The following is a 22705-nucleotide window of genomic DNA, read 5'->3' as shown; positions in this document are numbered from 1 at the left end:
ATTAAAAGAAGAATGAATTAGTTCGTCGCTAACTTCACGTTGATAAATGTCAGATTTGACAAGACGTGCCTGTTGTTGGTGTTGCGTGCCGGTGATTTTAATTTAAATATCCCGAAAAATTAAAACTATCTACAAGTTACGAAGAGAAAATAATGGAAGGAATACTAGCGAAACTTTTAGTGCCAAACAGCAACACCGTTCACGAGGTAACAGTATAAAATTACGGAGCAAATTTCAAGCATATTTTTTTACCTAACCTCACATCGCACGTGCAAATCTAGCTTTTTATCGCATTTTTTTCCTAATACAAGGGTACAAGGGAACTGAAAGAAGCCTTCAAGAAGCCCGAGGCTATTCCGGCGATATGCGATGTGATTGTAACGTCGTCAAATCCCCAAATACGACAATCAGCAGCTGTTTTACTCCGAAGAAAGTTAGGAAAAAGGAGACAGTGGACTAAGCTTAATGTTGAGCTAAGAAACAGGTAAAATAGAGTGTTATTAAGGCGTGTTTTAATAGCAAAGATGAAAGATGTTATAATTGTTCTTTTTAGAATTAAACAGGGTATGCTACATGCCTTAGTAAACGAACAAGAAAGATCGGTTAAAAATTCTATCGCTCAGTTCATAGGAATTATAGGAAAGCACGAATTTGCCGAGAATACGTGGCCAGAGGTTTGGCAATTCGTAAATACACTATGCAGTAGTGACACTATTGTTGACAAAGAGGTAAATTTAAAAAAAAATATCTATGTGCATAACTTAGACAATAGCAAATGTCCAAATATATAACACATGAATAATTTCAATTTGTTAAGAGGATTATTAGGATGTGAGTCAGACAATTATAGTCTGAAACATGACTGCGTGGAATAATAAAAATTAAAATGTGCTTTAATTGAATTGTAGTGACAAAAAAAACGTTAGGCTCAGAGTGATAATCTTCTGAAATGGTAACAGTTATAATAGAAATTAAAAATATTTTGTGTAGACATAAAAACCTGGTGGTTTTACGTGTGTTTTCTCATTTTTACTTTTTTGGTGTAAAATACACTCCAAAAAAAAATGTAAAAACCCATAAAAGTGTATAAAATGTAATAAAATGAAGATTTTTTTGTCTAATAAAACTTTTCTATTCTTAGTGCTTAAATTATAAAAATAAATCATTATTGAAATAAAGAAAATAAAAAAAAACAGTAATAAAATGTCCAAAGGTAATGAGATAAATTAAAATGTATTTTTACAGTAGTCATTAATGGTAAACTACCACATGAAACGCGTTTTTTACATGTAAAAAATTGTTTTTTTACAACTGTAAAAGGAAAAACAATATCTGGAGAAAATTTAAAAGTAAAATAAAAAAAATAAGTATTGAGAAAACTATTATTTTTTCCTGTAGCAGATTTTTAAATGATAATGATAAAACTTCTCACTCCGCCAAAACCTTTTTATTCTCTATTGCAACGTTGTCATATTGACATAAAAGTAAGCAACATGATCCTCTTTTCTGGCTGGAAATCAGTAAGAAAAATCACCTGTTTCTATCAGATATCACTTTTTGTAGTGTATATACGATTTTAGGATGATTTTTTTGTTAAAATAGTAAAATAATAGCCTCCAGTGGCGTGCAGTGCATATCAAAGCAAGGTAGACAACAATTGGCAAAATAATAAAATAAAAATAGCAATATTAATTAAGTAACCAATACAATTATTTTTTACTACAAATTGGAGAAAATTTGCAGATTTTTTAAGATTGTTTAGCACCGACGAAATTAAATAACGCGTTACATCCTTGTTCTGTCTCTTTCTTACACATTGGGCTTCCACTCATTGTGGTCTGCACAGTATGTGGGATATTCGCATAGGCGCATCCTTTATTTATTCCATTAGAAACAAAATATTAAGTGAATGCATTAAATAAAAGTTTTAATTTTTTTATGTTATTTTACAACAGTTTTTCTTATTTTTTTTGAATGAAATAAGCGAATTATATCGACAATATTAGTATCTGGTACTCTTTGACAATTTGTTACATTTTTAAAAATAATCTAAAATGTCAATATTCCATGGGTATAGTGATAAATGAAGTCTAAATTATAAGAAAATGCTACTTCTACGAAAACTTGAAGAGATAGGTAATAAATGGTATAACACAATTTGATAGACAATTAAATTGTGCATCTGATTCTCCTAAAATATACAGGGTGTTTTATTTAAATTAAAGAAGTTATTGCCGTTTGAAGCTAGTAATTATTTAATATAAATTTTTTGACACCCTGTATAAGGTAGTATTTTGTTTATTATTGCAACACAATATCTGATCAATAAATAAACTTCAGTAATTGTTTAGTATTAAAAACTTCGATACTTTTGGAGAAATGAAGCCTTAAGATTTTTACTGCAATTTCATAAAATTGAAAATATTTCAAAAACGGTAAGGTTTAAGTGCGATTAACCTTAATCAAATTTACCTTTATTTTAATCGTAGAATCTAAAAATATAATAATATACAGGGTGTCCCATTTAAAAAAATACTACTATAATATTTTTACTGATTTGGGACACTCTGTATCTTGTAAAAATATTTTCAAATTGTAGCTCTAATAGTCGTTCAACGAACCGAAAACTTACAATTTGTAAAAATCTAATCGTTTAGCTACAATACTCCGTATCGTATATGGTGAACAACACTGTATATTCACCCAACGAATAATAAATAGATACACTATTTGTTTGACACCCTGTATATCTCTCTGAAATTAATATTTTTTTATCATTTATAGATGGGAATGTACACATTATCAATAATGACGGAGATCTCTCATGGTTCATTTATAGTATATGCCGATTCTTTTGCTGTACTATTTACAAACATTCTGACCGGTATTACTGAATTGAATTCAAATTTATCATTTTATACCGTTTTAACCATGAAAAATTTAGTACCAATTCTTAGCGGACATCAACAGGTATAGTTATTCAAATTTTAAAGGAGAATTACTTTAAAAAATACGATAAATTTGTAGATGATAAACGTTTATCATCAATCGTTACCTCGAATACTGGAAATCATCACATCGTTTGCCGCAGAGGACGAGAAACGCGCCTGTGACCTGTTTGAAATCCTGGAAGAGCTGATCGAGTTCGCGATAACCGTTGTGGCGCCTCACGTCAAACTGATTGTAGAAATGTGCCTACAGTTAGGCAGTAACAGTTCGGTGCCTACAAGTGCTCAAATTAAGGCTATAAGCGTGGTTGGTTGGATTATAAGGTCCAAAGGAAAGGTAAGAATGAAATAGAGTAGCCTCGAATTGGAAGTATAATCCAATAAAATTGTCATTTGAAAAAAAAATACGGGCAAGCTGATTTTTTCAGAGTTTGTCAGCGACTGTTTTCTGAGTGTAAAATAAACAAAATCGGAAATTTTCCCCCTCCGGTTTTTGAGCAATAGGGGTGTTTTTTTTTAAACTGTACTACAACAAAATAATTAGACGCACATTGTAGTTAAGAACATTCTCTATAAGTTCGCCTAATGAATTTTTCTATAAGTTTATTATTTCCGGACTTAGCGGCCGTTTCATGAGCCCTTTGGGGTGGTTTTCAAAAAGTTTGTTTTACAGCAAATTGACCCCTATGAAAGTTGTTCATAATAAATGGACAAGCAACTTTTCCTCATGATTTTTTTTGTAGCTTCAGTATTTTTGGAGATAGCGTCCAGTTCATGAATAAATTGGGGTAGTTTCATAATTTTTGTTTAGTTCTACAAATTTACCAACTTAAAGGTGTTCATATTAAAATTACATGCAAACTTCCCTATGATATGTATTTATTTCCCCAAAACGAAACATGAAATTCATTAAGTGAATGAATATTTCCAATAGCACTTGTGAATTTCCTGAAAAAAAAAGACATTTAAAGGTACCACCACTTGTCCATGATCTGGGCGCTATCTCCAAAAATAGTCAAGTTACAAAAAAAGTTCATAAGACAAAGGTATATGTACTCTTACTTTGAACGAGTTTCCTAGGGTGAATTTGCTGAAAAAAGAGTAACATTGAAAACTACCCTAATTTGTTCATGAACTGGACGCTATCTCCAAAAATAATCAAGCTACAAAAAAAATTCATGAGGAAAAGTTGCTTGTCCATTTATTATGAACAACTTTCATACGGGTCAATTTGCTGTAAAACAAGCCTTTTGAAAACCACCCCAAAGGGCTCATGAAACGGCCGCTAAGTCCGTTTAAAAAAAAACACCCCTATTGCTCAAAAACCGCAGGGGGGAAATTTCCGATTTTGTTTATTTTACACTCAGACAGTCGCTGACAAACTCTGAAAAAATCAGCTTGCCCGTAATTTTTTTTCACTCTCTATACGGCGATACAATTTTACTGGATTAGTAGTGATGAACTAGACTGGTCTTGGTCTTAGATTAGATTTACTCTAGTTCACTTTACATAATCTTAAGATATGAGTAAATATATTTCGATAATTTCAGAGATATTAATAAATGAATAAGAAGTATTTTTTTTAACCTTCTTTAAAAGAATATTACAAATACAAGAACTGTGTGAAATCAAAAGTATATTAGGTATTTATTTTAGATGGTCTATACTTACTTAGCTATAAATATCGTAATCGTAAACCATACAGGATGTTCAAAATTCTACTCCAAACTTTCTAAAATATAAAATAATTTTTCTTTGTTTTTTTTTTAATGGAACACCCTGTATATTATTTTTTTATTAGATGGGGAATTAAAAAATGACCATTTTTTGTATTTAAAGTATTTCAAAATTTTTAGTAGTTTAGCAGATACACGCAGTATTATTTTTTTGGGCGGCTTTGATAAAAATTTACTGTGGTAACTGCCATATGAAATGTAAAAGCGCGAATATCTGCGAAGCCGTTAAAAATTTTGAAATACTCTAAATACAAAAAATGTTCATTTTTTAATTCTCCATCTATTGAAAAATTAATATACAAGGTGTTCCATTTAAAAAAACGAAGAAAAATTATTTTATATTTTAGAAAGTTTGGCGTAGAATTTTGAACATCCTGTATGATTTACGATTACCATATTTATAGCAAAGTAAGTGCAGACCATCTAAAGTAAATACCTAATATTGTTTTGATTTTAGGACAGTTCTTTTATTTTTATTAATTTTTTTAAGAAAGGTTGAAAAATACATATTTTTATTTATTTATTAATATCCCTGAACCTACCAAAATATGTTTACTCATATCTTATCAATTTAAAAAAAAATCATCCCAATCCACTCACACTTTTTTGAGCCACCCTATAGAAGTTAAAATATTTTCCTGAAACACATCCTCAAACATGCTTTACGTTTGCATTTATACAAATTTCCCAAGGTATTTAGGTAGTAGGAGTCATATTGACATCAAAAATAAATTTCCCATGTCAAAAAACTCCTAGACACCAATTTTCATCAAAATATTGACGTTACTTCAGAAATTATTTGAAAAAAATCGAAATAAAAATGAAACTTCTACACCCTGTATCTCCGAAACTAAGCATTTTAGGACATACATTTATACGAACTTATTTACTTATTTTTATCTGCAGAATATGCTGCCAAAGTTTCCGGAATACAGTTCGGACCACCCTGTATATTCCGTCTTATCTAAATTTACTTCCAATCTTTTGCTTGGAAATTTGCAAAGCTTTTGCAATCAAGTTTTTGCTCATCACTGGTTGAAACAAGCTACCGTACCGCTTCATCAATCGCTATTTTTATCCATACAGGTAGTCCAAAAAAACAAGCTAATCGAACCAATCATCGACGTTCTCATCCACCTGATGGCGCAACAACCCGACGACGAGGGAAACGAAGAATATTTCCTGGGCGACCCGGATCAATACACCTCCATAACCGTGGCGACGCAGACGCTGGATTTGATCGCTCTGCACATCCCAGCGGAGAAGGTGGTGCCGTACTTGCTGACCAAGGTGGAGCCGGCGATCCAGGGTGGGAATATCTACGCGCAGAAAGCCGCCTACTTGTCGCTGGCCGTGCTGGCCGAGGGCTGTGCCGAACGCATCCGAACCAAGTACTTGGAACCGTTTTTGAAGTGCGTCTGTACGGCTATACACAACCCTAATCCGGTGGTTAGGAACGCAGCTTTGTTCGCGTTGGGACAGTTTGCTGAACACTTACAGGTAAATGATTACTTTAGTGAATTGTTTATATCTTTATTCAATGTCCAGAGTCATATAGGAGTCTTTATTTTGAAGATTTTTAACCTACAATTTAGAAAAATATTAAAAAAAGAACAGGTATCTTGACATTTTTACTTTTGACTACAAGCAACCAACCAAACCAAAAATATTAAAAAAAGAACAGGTATCTTGACATTTTTACTTTTGACTAACGTACCTCATAGACAAACAAATAAAAAGAGACTGACAAACCTCATGGTAAAGAGTGGGACCGCGTTCCGTAGCGCAACTCAGAATAACAATTTTGAAACCAATTAGCAGGACCATGGCAGGACGTACGTCTTTATTGCTATCTTTCTTTATTATGTGTGCTTTATATGAAAAAGAAAGAGATAGGTATAAAACGTATCGTAAGACATTATCGCACATTCTGGCTGGGGGGAAATTTAAATTAGCCATTATTAGTAGTTTTCTTTCATTCTGAAACTGAAAATTTTCACTTAATTTTACGTAAAGGGAACGTGGTGTAGGGAATAAATCAGTTTAAGTGAAAATTTGCAGTTTCTTTCAGAAGAAAGAATACTACTATTATAAGGGAAATTAAAAAAAAAATTGTACTGTTTTATAAACATATTTATTTATACATAAAAATAAGTAAACTTTTTATAATATAATAACAAAAAATAACAGTGTTTATTCCACCCACCTACCAATTTTAACTGCAGAAGAACTGACTGTTGCAGGAAACGATCGGCCAATTTTTTTAAAGGGCATTAAAAATCTCATTTTCGAAAAAACTGCCTAATTGCAATAACAAAGTGAATATCCAAGCAAAGAAGACTTTACGAGAATCATGATCCTGAACCATTTTCAAGTCCAGTTTTAATCCCAAAACAAAAGTAAAATAGGTATATTAATAAAGTTTCTGGTTACTATAAACCAGCTATAAACTCCCTACCCAAAAAAGGAAAAAAAAATAATTTTAATAATTTGTTACGTTAATATAGGTTCGAAATATTTTTGACACTACTACTTCTACTTTTTTCTTAATAAGATGATAAATATAACTACTTAATTTTATTTTACCGGGTGTCTTTAACATATCTATCAGAGAAAGGGGGCACCAACACATATAGAAAATAGATGATACTGGCTCCTGCAGCAAAAAAAATAACAAATAGTATATTCTAAAATTATAAGTAACAAAATATAAATACCTATATGGAACAAAGGAATTTGTTCCCTATCCATATTCATAAGTCAATAAAATGGAGAGTTTAGAAAAAAAGGTAAATCACGAAAAGAAAAATTAACAAACATGACGAATTGTCATGATGTTGTCATCTTGGTTGTCATGATGACGAAAACGAAAGGCGATTGTTCTAATTTCTATTTAGAAATTACGTTTTATATGGCTGCTTCTTTCTTTCTTGTTATATTAGAATGAGATAGTCGGCTCAATAGACGCAATGCGCAGATCAACATAAATAGAACGAAATTTTGCGTTCTGAGTTGCGCTACGGGAACGTTGTCCCTCTCTTTGCCATTTATTTTGCCAGTCTCTTTTTATTTGTTTGTCTATGACGTACCTTTCATACCAAATAAACTTTTAGTCACGTGATTAAGCTTGACCAGCACAGCGTTGCCTACTTTTACATATTTTCTTTTAATGAAAATATTTTAGGAAACAAAAATAAATTAATTATAAATAAATAAACAGTTGTTATTTACATCAACAAAACTCACCTCCTTAACAGCACTTAAGTATGATGACGTAAAGGGTTATTACTACGGCTTTCCTGTTCAAATTTATTCTAATAATTGTGATGAGTTTTTGCAACGGCTGTTAAGCTATCTTGTACACTTCGCACTGCACTAAAAGAGCTTCTAAAAAGAACAATCTTCGACTGCAAGATCTGATAGTAAATCTTAAAGTATCACAACACAATTCATTTAAACCAAAAACTCGTAATACAAAACTAAAGTGTCAAAAGGAATGACAATGTCAGGAAATAAATATAAATAAATGTGGTATCTTGACATTTTTGACAGCAGAGCTACCACCTGAATTCCCAGCGGGAAATTTAAATTCCAGTTAATCAGCCCGGCGCCAAATATATCCATGGTTGGCAACAATGAATTAAAAATCGCGCCCTCGATTTCCCAATTAAAAGTTTAATTGGTATCGCTTACATGTGTATACCGATTTGGTCATTTTAGAACTGTGGTCTGGATTTTAACGTGTAAGACAGTGATGTAAACAGCTTAATGTAAAATGAAATGTATTAAAAAAAGATAAAACTTGGGTTGGTACATTTCTTCTATGCAGCATTGCCGGATTTTGCATCAAACGTTCAAACCGCACAAGTAGGCGTTTATGGAAAATGTCCCATCTAGGTTGGAACCCTGTTTTTCAAAATTAGTTACTCATTTTACTACAGATGTAATATAATATATTTAGCTTAGATATATTATCTTTATTTTAGTAGTATACATGAAAGTTTTTAAAATAGTTTTTTTTTCTACACAAATTTTTCTACAAACGTAAAAACCGGCAACACTGTGTGCCGCTTTTGATTTTGTCTCTCTGTCTGCCAACCGGTCATTTATATTTTTCTCTCTCTTACACATTAAAATCCTTAAATTAAAATCCAAACCACACTTTTAAAATGACCAAATCGGTATAGTCTGTTCAACGACAAAACCCTTGAAAGTGTAAAACAGAGTATACCTGGTATATAATAATGTAAATATACACTACATAATTTTCAATCAGCATTTTTGAACTGAGTTTATACGAAAAAAAAAAGGATTATTTGAATTCTCTAGCCGGAAATCAGTCAGTACGCCTCTGAACTCCTCCCAGTCCTGTTCGAATGTCTGGCCCAAGTCCTCCAGCAAATGCAAACAGAGAAAAAGGACACCCCCAGCCTGGACCGGCTTTTCTACGCCCTGGAAACATTCTGCGAGAACCTCGAAGACGGACTCATGCCCTATTTGCCCACCCTCATGGAAAGATTGTTCGCGGCTCTGGACCCACAAGGGTTCTCAATCCAGCTGAAAAGGGTGGCTTTGAGTGCCGTAGGGGCGGCAGTTACAGCGGTGAAAGAAGGGTTCTTGCCGTATTTCCAGAAAACAATCGAAGTGCTCAACGTGTATATCAATTCGGATCCCAATTCTGAAGTGCATCAGATTCAATGTTATGCTATAGGTAAGTAATAGACCACGTTTATTTTGAGTGTTTCAAGCAAGCTTTATTTCATATTAATTGCAGGAAGATTTGATTTATATTATATTTATATTCGATAAACTAGCTTCACTCCAGTCAATCTCAGAAAAGAGTGGGATTGACTTGAAGGTTCAAGCACGCTTTAAAAGTGTATTGTACATGTTTGTATCGGTATTTGAAGCCAGCTTAGCTATTCAAGAGAAAACTGATTTAGTGTTGCCAAATATCATGTTAAAGATACAAAAAGTGATTACTGTATGCTTTGTTATACCTTGCTGGCAACTCTTACTTTTGAGTTGGTATTTACATGTGTGGAAGTAAATCGCATAGGGATCTTATTAAATTCGAGTGAGAGTAATGCGACGGTGTGCTGTTGCGGCGTTGCCACATTTCTCCGGTACGCCTTTCTCTATATCAAGTAAAGTAAAATAACGATCGCAAACCGCTTATTTTTAAAAGACTTTTATTTTCGAAAAGATAACTATGTAAAATCGTTAGATATGTTTCTTAACATCTGAAATGGAATTATAAGGATATCATTAGGGTATCACGATAAGGTAAAAATTCAACTTTTTAACACATAACACGCGATAACTCAAGAACTACTTTAGATATTGAAACTTTTTTTTTATTTTGAAGTAAATATCTTTTACAAGATATTTAAATAAGAAAAATTCGATAGGCTTGTTTTTTTCCATTCAAAGTTTAAAAAATCCCATCCATTTACTTTTAGTGCATTGCAATTTTCAGCAATCGTGTAACTTTTTTATTTATAAAGATTTTCACATACTGTTTGCGAAGAAAATGTAGCAGAATTATTAAGAAAGTTTTTTAAAAAAAACTACAATCAGTTATTTCTAATGAATTTCGATATATCGATTTTTGAATTGAGAGTTGTAATAGCGCGACCACTGTCAAACACCAACTCAATTCCACTTATTGCTACAAAAAGTGCAAGCGTTTCTAACTTGCACTTAAAAATTTACAAGCTATAGGGAAAATTACAATGACTCGTTAATAAATAAACAAATGAAGTATCACGAGACCTAATTAAATCGTGTCTGTAAAATCGTAAATGTTCTGTAGAATTTACACTGACATGGTACATGGATTAGCCGCGACCAATCTGCTATATCTCCTTCCACGTCTCTTAGCAATGTTAGCAATGTGCATAGTTTCTCGGTTTATTTCATACGTTTGGCAACCTTTTTACTGTTCCCTATTTGTTCAGTACATTAGAAACTCATTGTACTCTTCTTACATACGGATATCTCGACCCAAGACCAACCTTTGCCAGCCCTTAGTATGGCCATCGTCTGATATATTCAATTACAATTTAGCACTTCTGAAATGGACATCGTCGCCGTCGGTTTGTTCTCCTTACCCTTCATTTGATATACACACTATTGTAGTATTGATTTCAGGTATATAAAGATGAGGCGTGTTTTGATTTATTATTTTAGAAACATTGGCTGTTGTGGCACAGTTTGTCGGCGTGGATAATTTTAAACCTCTGGCCGCCGAATCCCTACAGCTTGGTTTGAGAATCCTGGACCAAACTGACGATCCAGACGTTAAAAAGAGCGTCTACGCCCTTTTCGCCGCCCTTTCCATTGTTATGAAGGACGAGATATCGCCCGCCCTTCCGAAGATTGTCAAGGAAATGATTGAGAGCATCCAGAGCAGCGAGGGAATCGTGGTAAGTGTGTTTATTTTCAGTCACTTGATATGTAAATAAATAAATAAATAAATAAATGCCTTTATTGTCAAAAAAAAATTACAATTTGTAGACAAAGGTAAAGTAAACAAACGAACAAACAAAAGAGAATACAAACAAGTATACAAATTACATTATCAGTCTTATTGTTTAAAATAAACATTTATAAATGTTTACAATGTCAAAGAATGAAAAAATAAAAATAAGATTCAAAAATATTTAGTAAGTTTATAGTAAATATAGTAATAGCAAATACTAGACCAGGTGTTTACAAGATCAAATTCGATTATCAAAATATAAGTCATTTACGGCGTAGAAAGCCTTGTCTAGTAAATAACATTTAAATGCTTTGCGAAATGAAGAAAGTGATGTTATGGATTGGATTTCAAATGGCTGGTGATTGTGCATTTTTTTCGAGTTGTAAAATATTGAACTTTTAACTAACCCTGAGCGTGGGGTAGGCAAATAAAGATCTTGCTCCGCGTTCCTGAGTGGATAAGTGTGAGATGGCCTTTCTTGAGAAGCTGATACATGCTTAGGTATTAGGCAAACGGATTCAAATATAAATAAGGAAGGAAGAGTTAATACTTTTAATTTTTTAAAAAAGTCCTGGCAATGAGTTCGGCTGTTTAGTCCCAGTGAGTATAGAACAGCTCTCTTCTGGAGCTTGAAAATGCGGTCAAATTGAGTCGCACAACACGTACCCCAGAATGGAAGGGAATATCTGAGGTGCGACTCAAAAAGTGCAAAATAAACAGTTCTAGCCACTGACAAGTTAACCTCCTTAGAAACAGATCTTAATGCAAAACAGGCAGAGCTCAGTTTTTTCGACAAAGCTTCGATATGTATGTCCCATTTCAGAGAATTGTCTACAACAAGCCCTAAGAATTTTACAGATTTTACGACGTCAATTTTACTTTCATCCACTCTCCAAACGCCTTGAATTCCCTATCGTATACGCCACGAGACTTTTCTGGCATTATTTGTGCCGCCTCTGCCTGGTTAATAATTTCTTGGGGAAGATCTTCCTGAATCATTTTTCTTTTAAATCTGACTTGCTGGTTGGTAATTCACTATTTTATCGTTAAAAAATCGCGATTTAACTAAATGACGTCTTAATGTCAGTGCCAGAGAGAACACTAATAACTAAAGTGAGAGAGACCGATCAACGTTAATTTTTGAAGACTGTGTTACTGGCGCGGCCTATGGCGTCTAACCCGAACTATGAGCGCATTATCGATATAGTAGGTTGAATTCATACCTATATACTGGCGCCAAAAATTAAAAATTTTAATATTTAAACCGAATCTTGATCTTTCAAGTTTATAATAAGAAATCTTCGTAGTTTTTTTAGATTATTTTGTTGATAACGAAAATTTATTATTAGACTTTAAAGCATTAAAACATATAAATAAAATACTGTTTAGGAACATAATTTATTTAACTCCATACTCCTTGCCATACTCCAACTCAAGGCTGCAATATTCAATATCTTCTTTATCTAACTTGGTTGGGGGTGAACAGGTGATTATTATGTGCACTCACTATTACTATTAGGTATGTTAAAATATAATTACCGAGATAAAACTTACCTTTAAAGGAAACTTTTTGTCTGGATCTCAACCATAAAACAAAAATGAGGAATAATCGTGGAATCTGAAATAATCAATAAAGACAATAATCTTCTCTTCTGACGAGCTAAAAGAACAGGCACATTCAGTCAAAAACAATTTATTACTCCGATTATCAACAGATTTTAGTTATCTCCTTCTAGAGCTAAGAAATAGAAAAAGCTACTGACAATCTAATTAATCCTGTCAAATGTCTAACTTGCAAAGTTGAAAACTTCCTTTTTTGACCGCCTAAACGCTATGCGCGTCTGGAAAGCGCGGTGACAAAATAAACTTGTCCATATAAGCACAGAATATCTAGCTACGCAACAGAAAAATACTCGAAATGAAAGAGTTAAAATTGCACAAATAAAATACTAGATGGTGCGACAATATCATAATCAGAATATATTTGGAAATTTTCAACTTTCGGTTTTGGATCGACGTAGATCGACGGCACGTCGACGGCCTTGAAGCTCGGCAAAATATGCACAGTTGCTAGATTCAAACAGACTTTAATTGGCATCCCATTCTTTTTCTGGTGTATAATAATTTCTTTCTATTCTTCGTTTCTTGTCAGATACACTTATATTAATTATTCGTTTGGCTTTTAAAATTAGAATAAATTACCTAATAAAAATAAAAAAATAAATTAGAAAACATATGCTCTCAAAATACATTTTTAATATACACTACTTTTTTATGTTAACTAAGAAAATAACTTTAAATTACCTTTAAAATTAATATATACAGGGCGATTGATAGTGATATTTATTAATGCTGAAACGTTAGTAATGAAATATACGTTTAATAATAATGGAAATGATTTATTAAAATGCAGTACAAAAAATGTTAATTGACTAAAAAAATACTATAATAACAAATTTTTTCTGTTTGCCATGTTATTTATATAGACCTAGGTAGATTTTAAAAAGCGACACAGGTACAATTAATAATATATTAGTTCGGCATAAAAGTTGCTGTCACGACATCGTACAATAAATTAAAATTCGTAAAATAAATTAAAATTATTAATTAAACAAATCTTAATAAAGAAACACAAGTATATCAAATTTGGGCCCAATCGAACGCCAGGAAATGGTATCGTAATATGGTACTACATTATGGTACCCCTTGATATGCTTCATGGTACCATAATATTGCAATGTCATCAAAAATACGCAAGTATAATCAAATATGAGCTCAATCGAAAGACAGGAAATGGTATCGTAATATGGTACTACATTATGGTACCCCTTGATATGCTTCATGGTATCATAATATTGTAATGTCATCAAAAATACGCAAGTATAGTCAAATATGAGCCCAATCGAACGTCAGGAAGTGGTATCGTAATATGGTACTATATTAAGGTACCACTTTATATGCATCATAGTACCATCATATTAAAATGTCACTGAAGATACTTACTATACCAAGTATAAGTCCAATCGCACGCCAGGAAATGGTATCGTATATGGTACTATTATGGTACCTCTTGATATGCTTCATGGTACCATAATATTACAATGTCACTGAAGATACTTAATATAAATATACCAAGTTAAGCCCAATCGAACGCCATGTATCGTAATATGGTACTATATTACGGTATCACTTGATATGCTTCATGGTACCATAATATTGCAATGTCATGAAAAATACGCAAGTATATATCAAATACCGTATGATACCGAAAAAAAACGGCGTCCAGTTGGCTGTGAAAAGACGATCGATGAGATTTCCCATATCAATTTACACATAAAATGACAGCGATTTTCATTTCATAGCCATCGCTAACGCAGTTTTTTCCCGATCATACGGTATGAACACAATCGAATGTCAGGAAGTGGTGTCATAATAGTAGAACAATACTTATTATATTGTCGCCGAATTACAATCAAAATTTAGGATTCAGTTAGAATCAAACGTCAGGAAGTGATTTTAATTCAGCTCGTAAGATTTAACTCCAACTAACATGGCAAGTTAAATACTTTAACGTTTGAAAAAAGAGCTCCAATCTATTTTAATATGTTTAAATGATGTCGCAAATTTGAACGTAGGTTTTATCAGGAAGTATTACAATATAAATTACACAATGGCAACACTGCATAAAATTCTTTTAAATTTCGTTTGTAGGAAACTGTTTTCTTTTAAATTTATCGCCCTCTGTTATGTAGTAGTGAAGTACAGCATCAAAATATCTGATTTGGAGACAGGCTTTTAAAAAGTCTTTTGAGACCTACGATTTTTTACATGTAACGAGGCTTCTGTTGCGTAGCTAGATATTCTGTGATATAAGTCACTTGAGAAAACATTTCTCAGTGACTAATATGTAAAATAATACACTAGTACAATAAATAACTATTTTTTTTAAAATTTTTATTGAAATGTTGACATTATTGAGTTTAAATTTTGATGGTGTCACACTATCTGCTTTTTGCAGACACATTACGACGAAGAGGACAAGGACGATATTGACGTTTATGCAGAACTTTCCGACGAAAATGAAGATGGCGAAGAGGACATTGAAGGGGAATCTTCTGTCAGTGATGATTCTACTCAGTGCAGGTACTCCGTTGAGAATTCTTACAATGATGAAAAGGAGCAAGCGTGTCTGGCTTTGAGAGAAATCTGCCTTAATACTGGGTAAGTAATTTATATAGGGTGGTCAGAACTGTGTTCCGGAAACTGCGCCAGCATATTCTATACATAAAAATAAGTAAAAAAGTTCCTTTAAATGTATGTCCTAAAATGCTTAGTTCGGAGATATAGAAGTTTCAATTTTATTTCAATTTTTTCCAAATAGTTTCTGAAGTAACGTCAATATTTGGATGAAAATTGGCGTCTGGGAGTTTTTTGACATGAGAAATTTGATTTTGATGTCAATATGACTCCTACTTGTCGAGGGCGCCACCTACATATTTTTAACTGGTTTGAAAAGTAATAACTTTTTGTCCGTATCTGTATAAAACTAGTGAGTAAAAAAATATACATTTGCGATGCTTTTTAGGTAAAAAAGGTATTGGTAAAAATCTGTGAATAATAGTTCTCGAGATATTTGGAATTGAAGTTATCAGTACCTGTCATCAATGTCAGAAATAATTAAACATGTTGACTAAATAGTTATTAGTCTGAAATCATAAATTTGAAATGTTCTGTGCCAAAAGTTCAACAGAAACTGTTTTATAATTTTTTCGAAGAAACATTTATAATTAATTAAAAAAAAATAAAAAGTTTCCAAATTTATCGTTTCAGTCAAATAATTATCTACTTAACATGCTTATTTTTAAGGTACATACAGGCTGAGAGCGTCGCGTCCGCGTGTCGAAAATGAAATCAATTCACTCATATATATATCAAATATATACTGATTATCGCCTATCCCTGCAATGTGTTGGAGTTGAAGCCGAGTTAGAGACAACTAGATAACGGGTTCATGTATATTTCACATAAGTTCATCTGTTAGGCAGATACTGGCGCAACAGCGCAATTCCAAAATTCCGAATATCGATTAACCCTTACTCTGAGGATTAGCCAATTGTCGAACGGGAACGCAAACCAAAGCCGTACGAAGTTGGACGGAGCCGTACGAATGAACAGCTGGTGCTAGCGTCTAGTCTCTTATTGGTCTGGTGATCCGATCGATAATTCAAAATCCAGGCTTGCGCACTACGCTTGAGCACAGATAACTGAGCGACTTATGCAAATTCCTTCAGAAGATTTATATACATAGATGTATATACCCATTTCACCCTTTGGCTTTACAAAATGCAGTTTGGAGTCGATATACTTTAGTTAATATATATATGAATTCACTTAACTTAAATTAGACCGTTCAGGCAGACAGCGTCGCGTTTGGCGTTGCGCTAGCGTCTGCTGAGCGTCGGGGTTTTTTGAGTTCAATAGGGCGGACGCGACGCTCTCATCCTGAATGTGCCTTTAGTCAATAATGACATGTATTGACTATTTCCATTGTAAGTATCTTGAGAACGGTTGCTCGTAGCGATTTTTACCAAGAGATATTTTTTATGTAAAAAATCACGAAAATGTATTTTCTTTCACTCAGTACTTTTATACAGGTACGGACGAAAAGTTATTACCTTTCAAAACAGTTAAAACACATGTAGGTGGCGCTCCCTGCAAATAGGAGTCATATTGACATCAAAATCAAATTTCTTATGCCAAAAAACTCCCAGACACCAATTTTCATCCAAATATTGACGCTACTTCAGAAATTATTTGGAAAAAATCGAAATAAAAATGACATTTCTACACCCTGTATCTCCGAAACTAAGCATTTTAGGACATACATTTATAAGAACTTTTTTACTTATTTTTATCTGCAGAAGATGCTGCTGAAGTTTCCGGAATACAGTTCGGACAACCCTGTATATTACGAGGGTGGTCTGGAAAGTTTTTTGAACATGTTTCTTTTTTCAAAAATTTATGTATATTTCTCTACACAATCTTGTTGGGAAACTACACACTTCTCCCAACTATACGTTTACTTTTGTTTGAGCGCAATTTTTAATTAACCAATAAAAAGTCACTGGGGACTAAATCTGGGGAATCCAGATGATACACATAGGCAGTTCCCAGCCCGTAATTCATAATTTTTCTCTGTGGTACCTACAGAAGTGTACTGTCTTATTAGAATTTTTAATAATACTTTTTTGTAATAACCTACTTAAAACTTAAATTAGATCATTAGTTAAATTTGACGTTTATTTTAATCCAATAGCAACTCATTCCTGCCATTCATCGAAAAAAGCTTTGAAGAAATCTTCAAACTAGTCAACTACCCTCAGGACGACATCCGCAAGGCCGCAATTGATGCACTGCTTCAATTCTGCATAGCCCTGCACAAAGTGAACACTGCCGAGTCCAAAACCGTGCTATACAAGGCGTTGCAAATGTTCGTGCCCAAATGTTCCGAGCTTATAAGAACGGACGAAGAAAGATCTGTGGTCATGAACTGTCTGGACGCCTATGCTTCACTTTTGGAAGAAGTGAAGGGTGACGTTTTTGTCGGTGAAGGTCACAGAGAGGCTATAATGAATTGCGTGATCGATGTGTTGACGTTGAAGGTAGGAATGAAAAGGTTTATTGTGTTGAAGAGTACTGTATGATTGAAAAAAAATTCTGTATTAGGACTATCTCTATCTCAATTAATTAAAAATTGAGATAAAAATTTGTCAAAAATTAATATTCAATTTATAAAAAAAGTCAAACATTTTTAGACATATAAATAACATTTTATATTTAAAAAAAAATTGATTAGTTTTCTGTAAAATTTTTGTCCTGTGTGGAAACATTTTATTTTTTTTCTATTTACATATTAATTTTAACACGTTTTTATATCAATGGTTACTGTAGTGCCGTTTTTTTTCGATCGTGTAGTACCCAATTGTGTAAATTTATTTTTTACAAACTTACAAGTTGCTTCAAGTAAATTAAAATCTGTTTAAATACTGTTTATATTTTTGACTTGTGGTGGTAATTTAAGTATTGGTACGGAATACCTTTAGCTATACAGAAGTGACAGTAAACTTCAGCTTCATTTAAGTTTGTGTCCCAAATTTTTTGGCCTTTAAGTCACATATTGCGGCAATTAAACTCGTTTGTACACCGAAAAAAGTATCTTGAATTTTATTGATTATTTTTCCGATGTCTTTCTTCAAATTTCTTGGGAAATATTAGCGAGGGGTTTTGAAGCATAATTTAGTAAGAAAATAGCTACTTTATTTTTTATTAACGTCTCACGAGTTTATTGTAATTCTGTTGATATTGTAACAATATTAAAATAACTTAATATAAAATACAGGTAAAAAAGGAAAAAAATCCCACTTCTGATGTCGGAAAATACGATTTTCTTTAAAAATACAAACTTTATTTGAACTCCATAAGATATAAAAAATACTAATTGTATAATAACGATCTAATTGAATTAAACGATCCAATAGCATCGTATTTTGACAATTAAATTCGCTTGCACACTGAAAAAAGTAACTATAAAAGGATTTTCAAGCATAACATATTAAGAAAATAGCTACTTTATTTTTTATTAACGTTCCACTAGTTTATTGTCATTTTGTTGATATTATAGTAATATTAAAATATCTTAAACTCCTGTTATCTTGTTATTTTGTGCCAGTATATATCGTTTTGCCTTTTTTTGGCTCAAAGTAGTGAACAACTCTACAATGTGTAATACCTAGAGACATTATTAATTAGGTAATTCCTTCAAGATACTTTGATAAAATTCTTTTTCAGACCATGTGTCAGGATACAGATTTAGGCAACCAGACTGAATCCAACGAGGACGACGTTGAAGCCGAACAGGATGAACTTCTCCTCGAATCTGCAGGCGATGTAATACCTAAATTTGCCGCAGCCATAACCCCTGACGATTTCGCTTGTTACTTCCCAAATATACTCAAGCTACTGTCTAGTCGAACGGTAACTAAATTATTTTATTTGGAAATAGTTACCTTAAAAGTAGTTCTAGTTAATATTAATAACATTGTACAGAAAATTTTGCATGACTCGATAGGGAAAAATTCTCATTTGTTGCGAATTTTTTTGCGTATAATGGGAAATATTTATTTGTCACACTGCATATTTTTTCCTGATGTAGGTAAAACAGAACAGCGTCAGTCAGCGGTCTTTTGCTTTCGGTACTCTGGCCGAATGTATGAAATCCCTTGACGTCTGTGTCGAAAAATTCGTACCTCAGCTACTGAAAATGTGGTTGACGGGTGCCAAAGATTCATCAGAGGAGGTTAGGAACAATTCCATTTTCGGATTGGGCGAGATGATTTTACATGGAAAGGACAGAATATTCAGGTAAAACATTTGACAGAAAAAAAAAACATATTTTATTGTTTTTAAATATTTTTTTTGCAGTCATTATAACGAAATTTTACAAGCTCTATCCCAGGCTGTAGCCAAGGAAAGCCATGCAGGAACTCTGGACAACGTTTGTGGAGCTTTAGCGAAAATTATTTTGGCTAACCCTGGTGGGATTCCTTTGGACCAGGTAAGTGAATTAATGTCATCTAAAAAAGCGTCATAGTAAGCTGGAAATCTTAAAATTATTGCGACCCATCAGGAAAGCTTATATTTAAAAATTATTAATGTATCATTCTTTATCAATATACATGGCGAGTCTTAAATAAGTGCAAATATTTTTAGGGTTAGTTTATTTCGACCCAAGAATCACGATAATGATATTTTTTTCGCGAAAAAAAATGAAAATTTGGATTTAAAAAACTTTAGGATTTTTTTTAGTTAAAAACCATAATTTTTTGATAATATGGCAACATAGGTAATAGATTAAATTTACAAGCTAGAAAACCCAGAAAAGATCCAGCGGCTCTTAAAATTTAAGCAAACATTTTTTTTGGAAATTTTCAAAATAAAATAACTCTGTTATTTTGGACTTATTTGAAAAAGGGTAAAGAGAAAATATGTTTCTTTTGTCGAGAACTATCAGGCCCTGAAAATAGTTGCACTTATTTAAGACTCACCCTGTATATCTACAGAATTATAAGCGTGATTGCAAGGGATAAAAGGAAGAATATTGACAAGGGGTTGGCATTTAGACGTCTACCCTTTTTTGATATTTGTACCTGTCTTAATGCAAAAGACAGGTACAAAATTTTTAATAAATATCCCACTTCTGATGTTAGAAAATTAGTTTAGTTAGTTTTCTTCTAATATTGCTAATTTAATAACAAGTCAAACGATTCAATATCATCGTATTTTGACAATTCAGCTCACTTGTACCACAGATTAGGTATACTATATGTATACAGATAAAAATCTTATCCCTAATTCATGGTACGAAAATTGTTTTTTATGACGATGAGCAAAGGAGTAAAATTTCCTGTGTGTAAAAATAAACTCGCGTAAAATAACAATAAACAGCGGAATAGAGAGATATCGCTAAACCGAATAGCGTGCATGGAGTGTTATTTCCTTTACGTGAGGTGGTATTAACTCTCTTCATTTATAGTTATCGGATCGGAAAGAATTCTGTTCGCGTCGCGTCCGCTAATTAAACTTAAACTAACTTTGAAATTGTTTTGTTTAGGGCAACAAGCAATAAATTCTCTTAGAACGGCTAAGTCGTCATCTGCTGTAAACCTAAGACTCTTTATAGGTTCTTTAGTATTGGAAGAGGTGGAATCCATATTTTGGGCCATATTTATTTAATTAAAACTAATCCCAGCTACTTAAATATCAAATTACCTAATAAAACTAAAGTAATAATTCAAAACAATTCAAACATAACCTAAAATAAAAGATCTCGCCGGCCGGCCCCGATTGTCAAATACCCGCACATGCCTATTTAAGCAATTTTTAAACGTTATTTAGAAATAGCGCTTGGTGTAATTGATCCGCAAATTACATCAGGCGGTAACGTTATTAGCGGGTGTTGCGTTAAAAATTGAAACCTAACGTAACCATGATAAGGTACGCGTAAATACTGCATGACGCTATTCGGTTTTCCGATATCTCTCTAATAACTGTGCCGGTCAGGCGCTGTGCACAATTTTAGAGGCCATAAGTGGGCGTGCTATGTGCGCAAACTAGTAACCTAACTAGTGCCCGATTCCGAAAATAGGAACCACGAAAAACAATAAAGAAAAAACAAAGATTATAATCTGCATAATCTGTGCTTGTACAGTGAGAATAAATTTATTTAAAGAAATTTCTATATACCGGTTATTTCAAATCCTATTCTGTCCATCCGGTATAAACGTATGATAGCTAGTTTCGAAAATTAACATGGCCCTTCTTCAAGGTATTCGCTGCTTTTCTGCAAAAACTTCCGCTGCGAGACGACTTCCAAGAAAACGAGGCTGTGATAAAATGCTTTGCCACCCTGTATCAGCAGGGCAACCCCCTGCTAAAGCAACACCTAGGTGACGTCATGAAGGTTGCCGTTCATATCTATTACAAGGACCAAACGCCAAACGATGGTAAGTTTTTTTTTCTAATTGTTTGTATGTTTTATCTTTTCTTTTTCTTTTTCAAACATGAATTATTATAGAGTTTAAATAATATTTACAGCCCTAAAATAACATATAACGTTCAAAAATTAAAATACAGGTACAAAAATGTAAAAAATATCCCACCTCTGATGTTATAAAGTTTACATATTTTTTCTTACGTTTGTTTCAGATTCAAAACACATTTTAATAGAATTTATCAAACAACTGAGCAGAGACTTTGCGCAAGACTTCGAGCACGCAGTGAACTCTCTAGGGCCGGATGCGACAAGTTCTATACAAAAACTATTGTCTTCTTAATAAAATAAAATGTCGAAAAAAATGAAATTATAACCATTTTTTCATTCAAGCTTTAAAAACACACGAGGTATATATTTTTGTAACGAGAATGCGTCCTGAGGCATTTGATAAAGATTATATTATTATATTTAATAATGACAGCTGTTTGAGATTGATTTTTTTATAAAAATCTGTTTTTTTTATATGTGAATCTGTTTATTTATTTTAGTTTTAAGTTGAGACGAAAAATAAAATGATCTTTGGTGATATGACTTTCTCGTTCTGTATTTAAGCCAAATAGAAAGAAAAAGCTACAGGATAAAAAAAGAGCACGATAATTTTGTTATGTATTTTAAAAAACGAATGATGTGAATGTTGGATATTTTAAATTTGAAAAAGTATGGTTTAAAATTTGAGTTTTTTATTAATTGCTTTTGTATAAGTCAGAGAAATTATTATGTTAATAAATGTATTGTTTTATATCGCTAGTTACTATGTGGTTAAATAAATTTTTGGTATATAAAAACTTTGTTTTATTTTGGTTTCCTTTCTTTGATTATTTTTGAGGGAAATATATAATTTTTAATTTTTACTAAAATGAAAATTATATGTCAGTGAAATTATGTCACTTTACATTTTTTTAAAATCTGTAAAGCCTAATAAATA

At 32.6% G+C, this 22705-nt stretch overlaps 1 protein-coding gene across 1 annotated transcript; it reads left to right on the top strand.

Moving 5' to 3' along the window:
- The first annotated feature begins 16 nt into the window (after positions 1–16).
- LOC115878993 (importin-4-like) lies at positions 17–22342 on the top strand. Its single transcript, XM_030895613.1, has 15 exons — positions 17–206; positions 312–484; positions 554–728; positions 2785–2970; positions 3028–3285; positions 5771–6184; positions 9014–9395; positions 10877–11112; positions 15187–15389; positions 17485–17830; positions 19017–19202; positions 19381–19589; positions 19650–19782; positions 21553–21730; positions 21933–22342. Exons 1-15 carry the CDS (start codon positions 153–155, stop codon positions 22058–22060), a joined length of 3261 nt encoding a protein of 1086 aa, XP_030751473.1. The 5' UTR covers positions 17–152; the 3' UTR covers positions 22061–22342.
- The last annotated feature ends 363 nt before the right edge of the window (positions 22343–22705 follow it).

This window comes from Sitophilus oryzae, unplaced genomic scaffold (assembly GCF_002938485.1).
Source record: "Sitophilus oryzae breed Bouriz unplaced genomic scaffold, Soryzae_2.0 scaffold_154_pilon_pilon, whole genome shotgun sequence".
Lineage (NCBI taxonomy): Eukaryota > Metazoa > Arthropoda > Insecta > Coleoptera > Curculionidae > Sitophilus > Sitophilus oryzae.
The sequence above is the reverse complement of the archived record's forward strand: the minus strand, read 5'-3'. Positions and strand labels throughout refer to the sequence as shown.

What these genes read in the sequence shown, in the direction of transcription:
- LOC115878993 (XM_030895613.1), top strand. Translation starts at nt 153, where the DNA reads ATGGAAGGAATACTAGCGAAACTTTTAGTGCCAAACAGCAACACCGTT. An exon ending in TCGATGTGTTGACGTTGAAG is followed by an intron (nt 17,831 to 19,016) that starts GTAGGAATGAAA and finishes ATTCTTTTTCAG; the next exon opens with ACCATGTGTCAGGATACAGA. An exon ending in GGACCAAACGCCAAACGATG is followed by an intron (nt 21,731 to 21,932) that starts GTAAGTTTTTTT and finishes CGTTTGTTTCAG; the next exon opens with ATTCAAAACACATTTTAATA.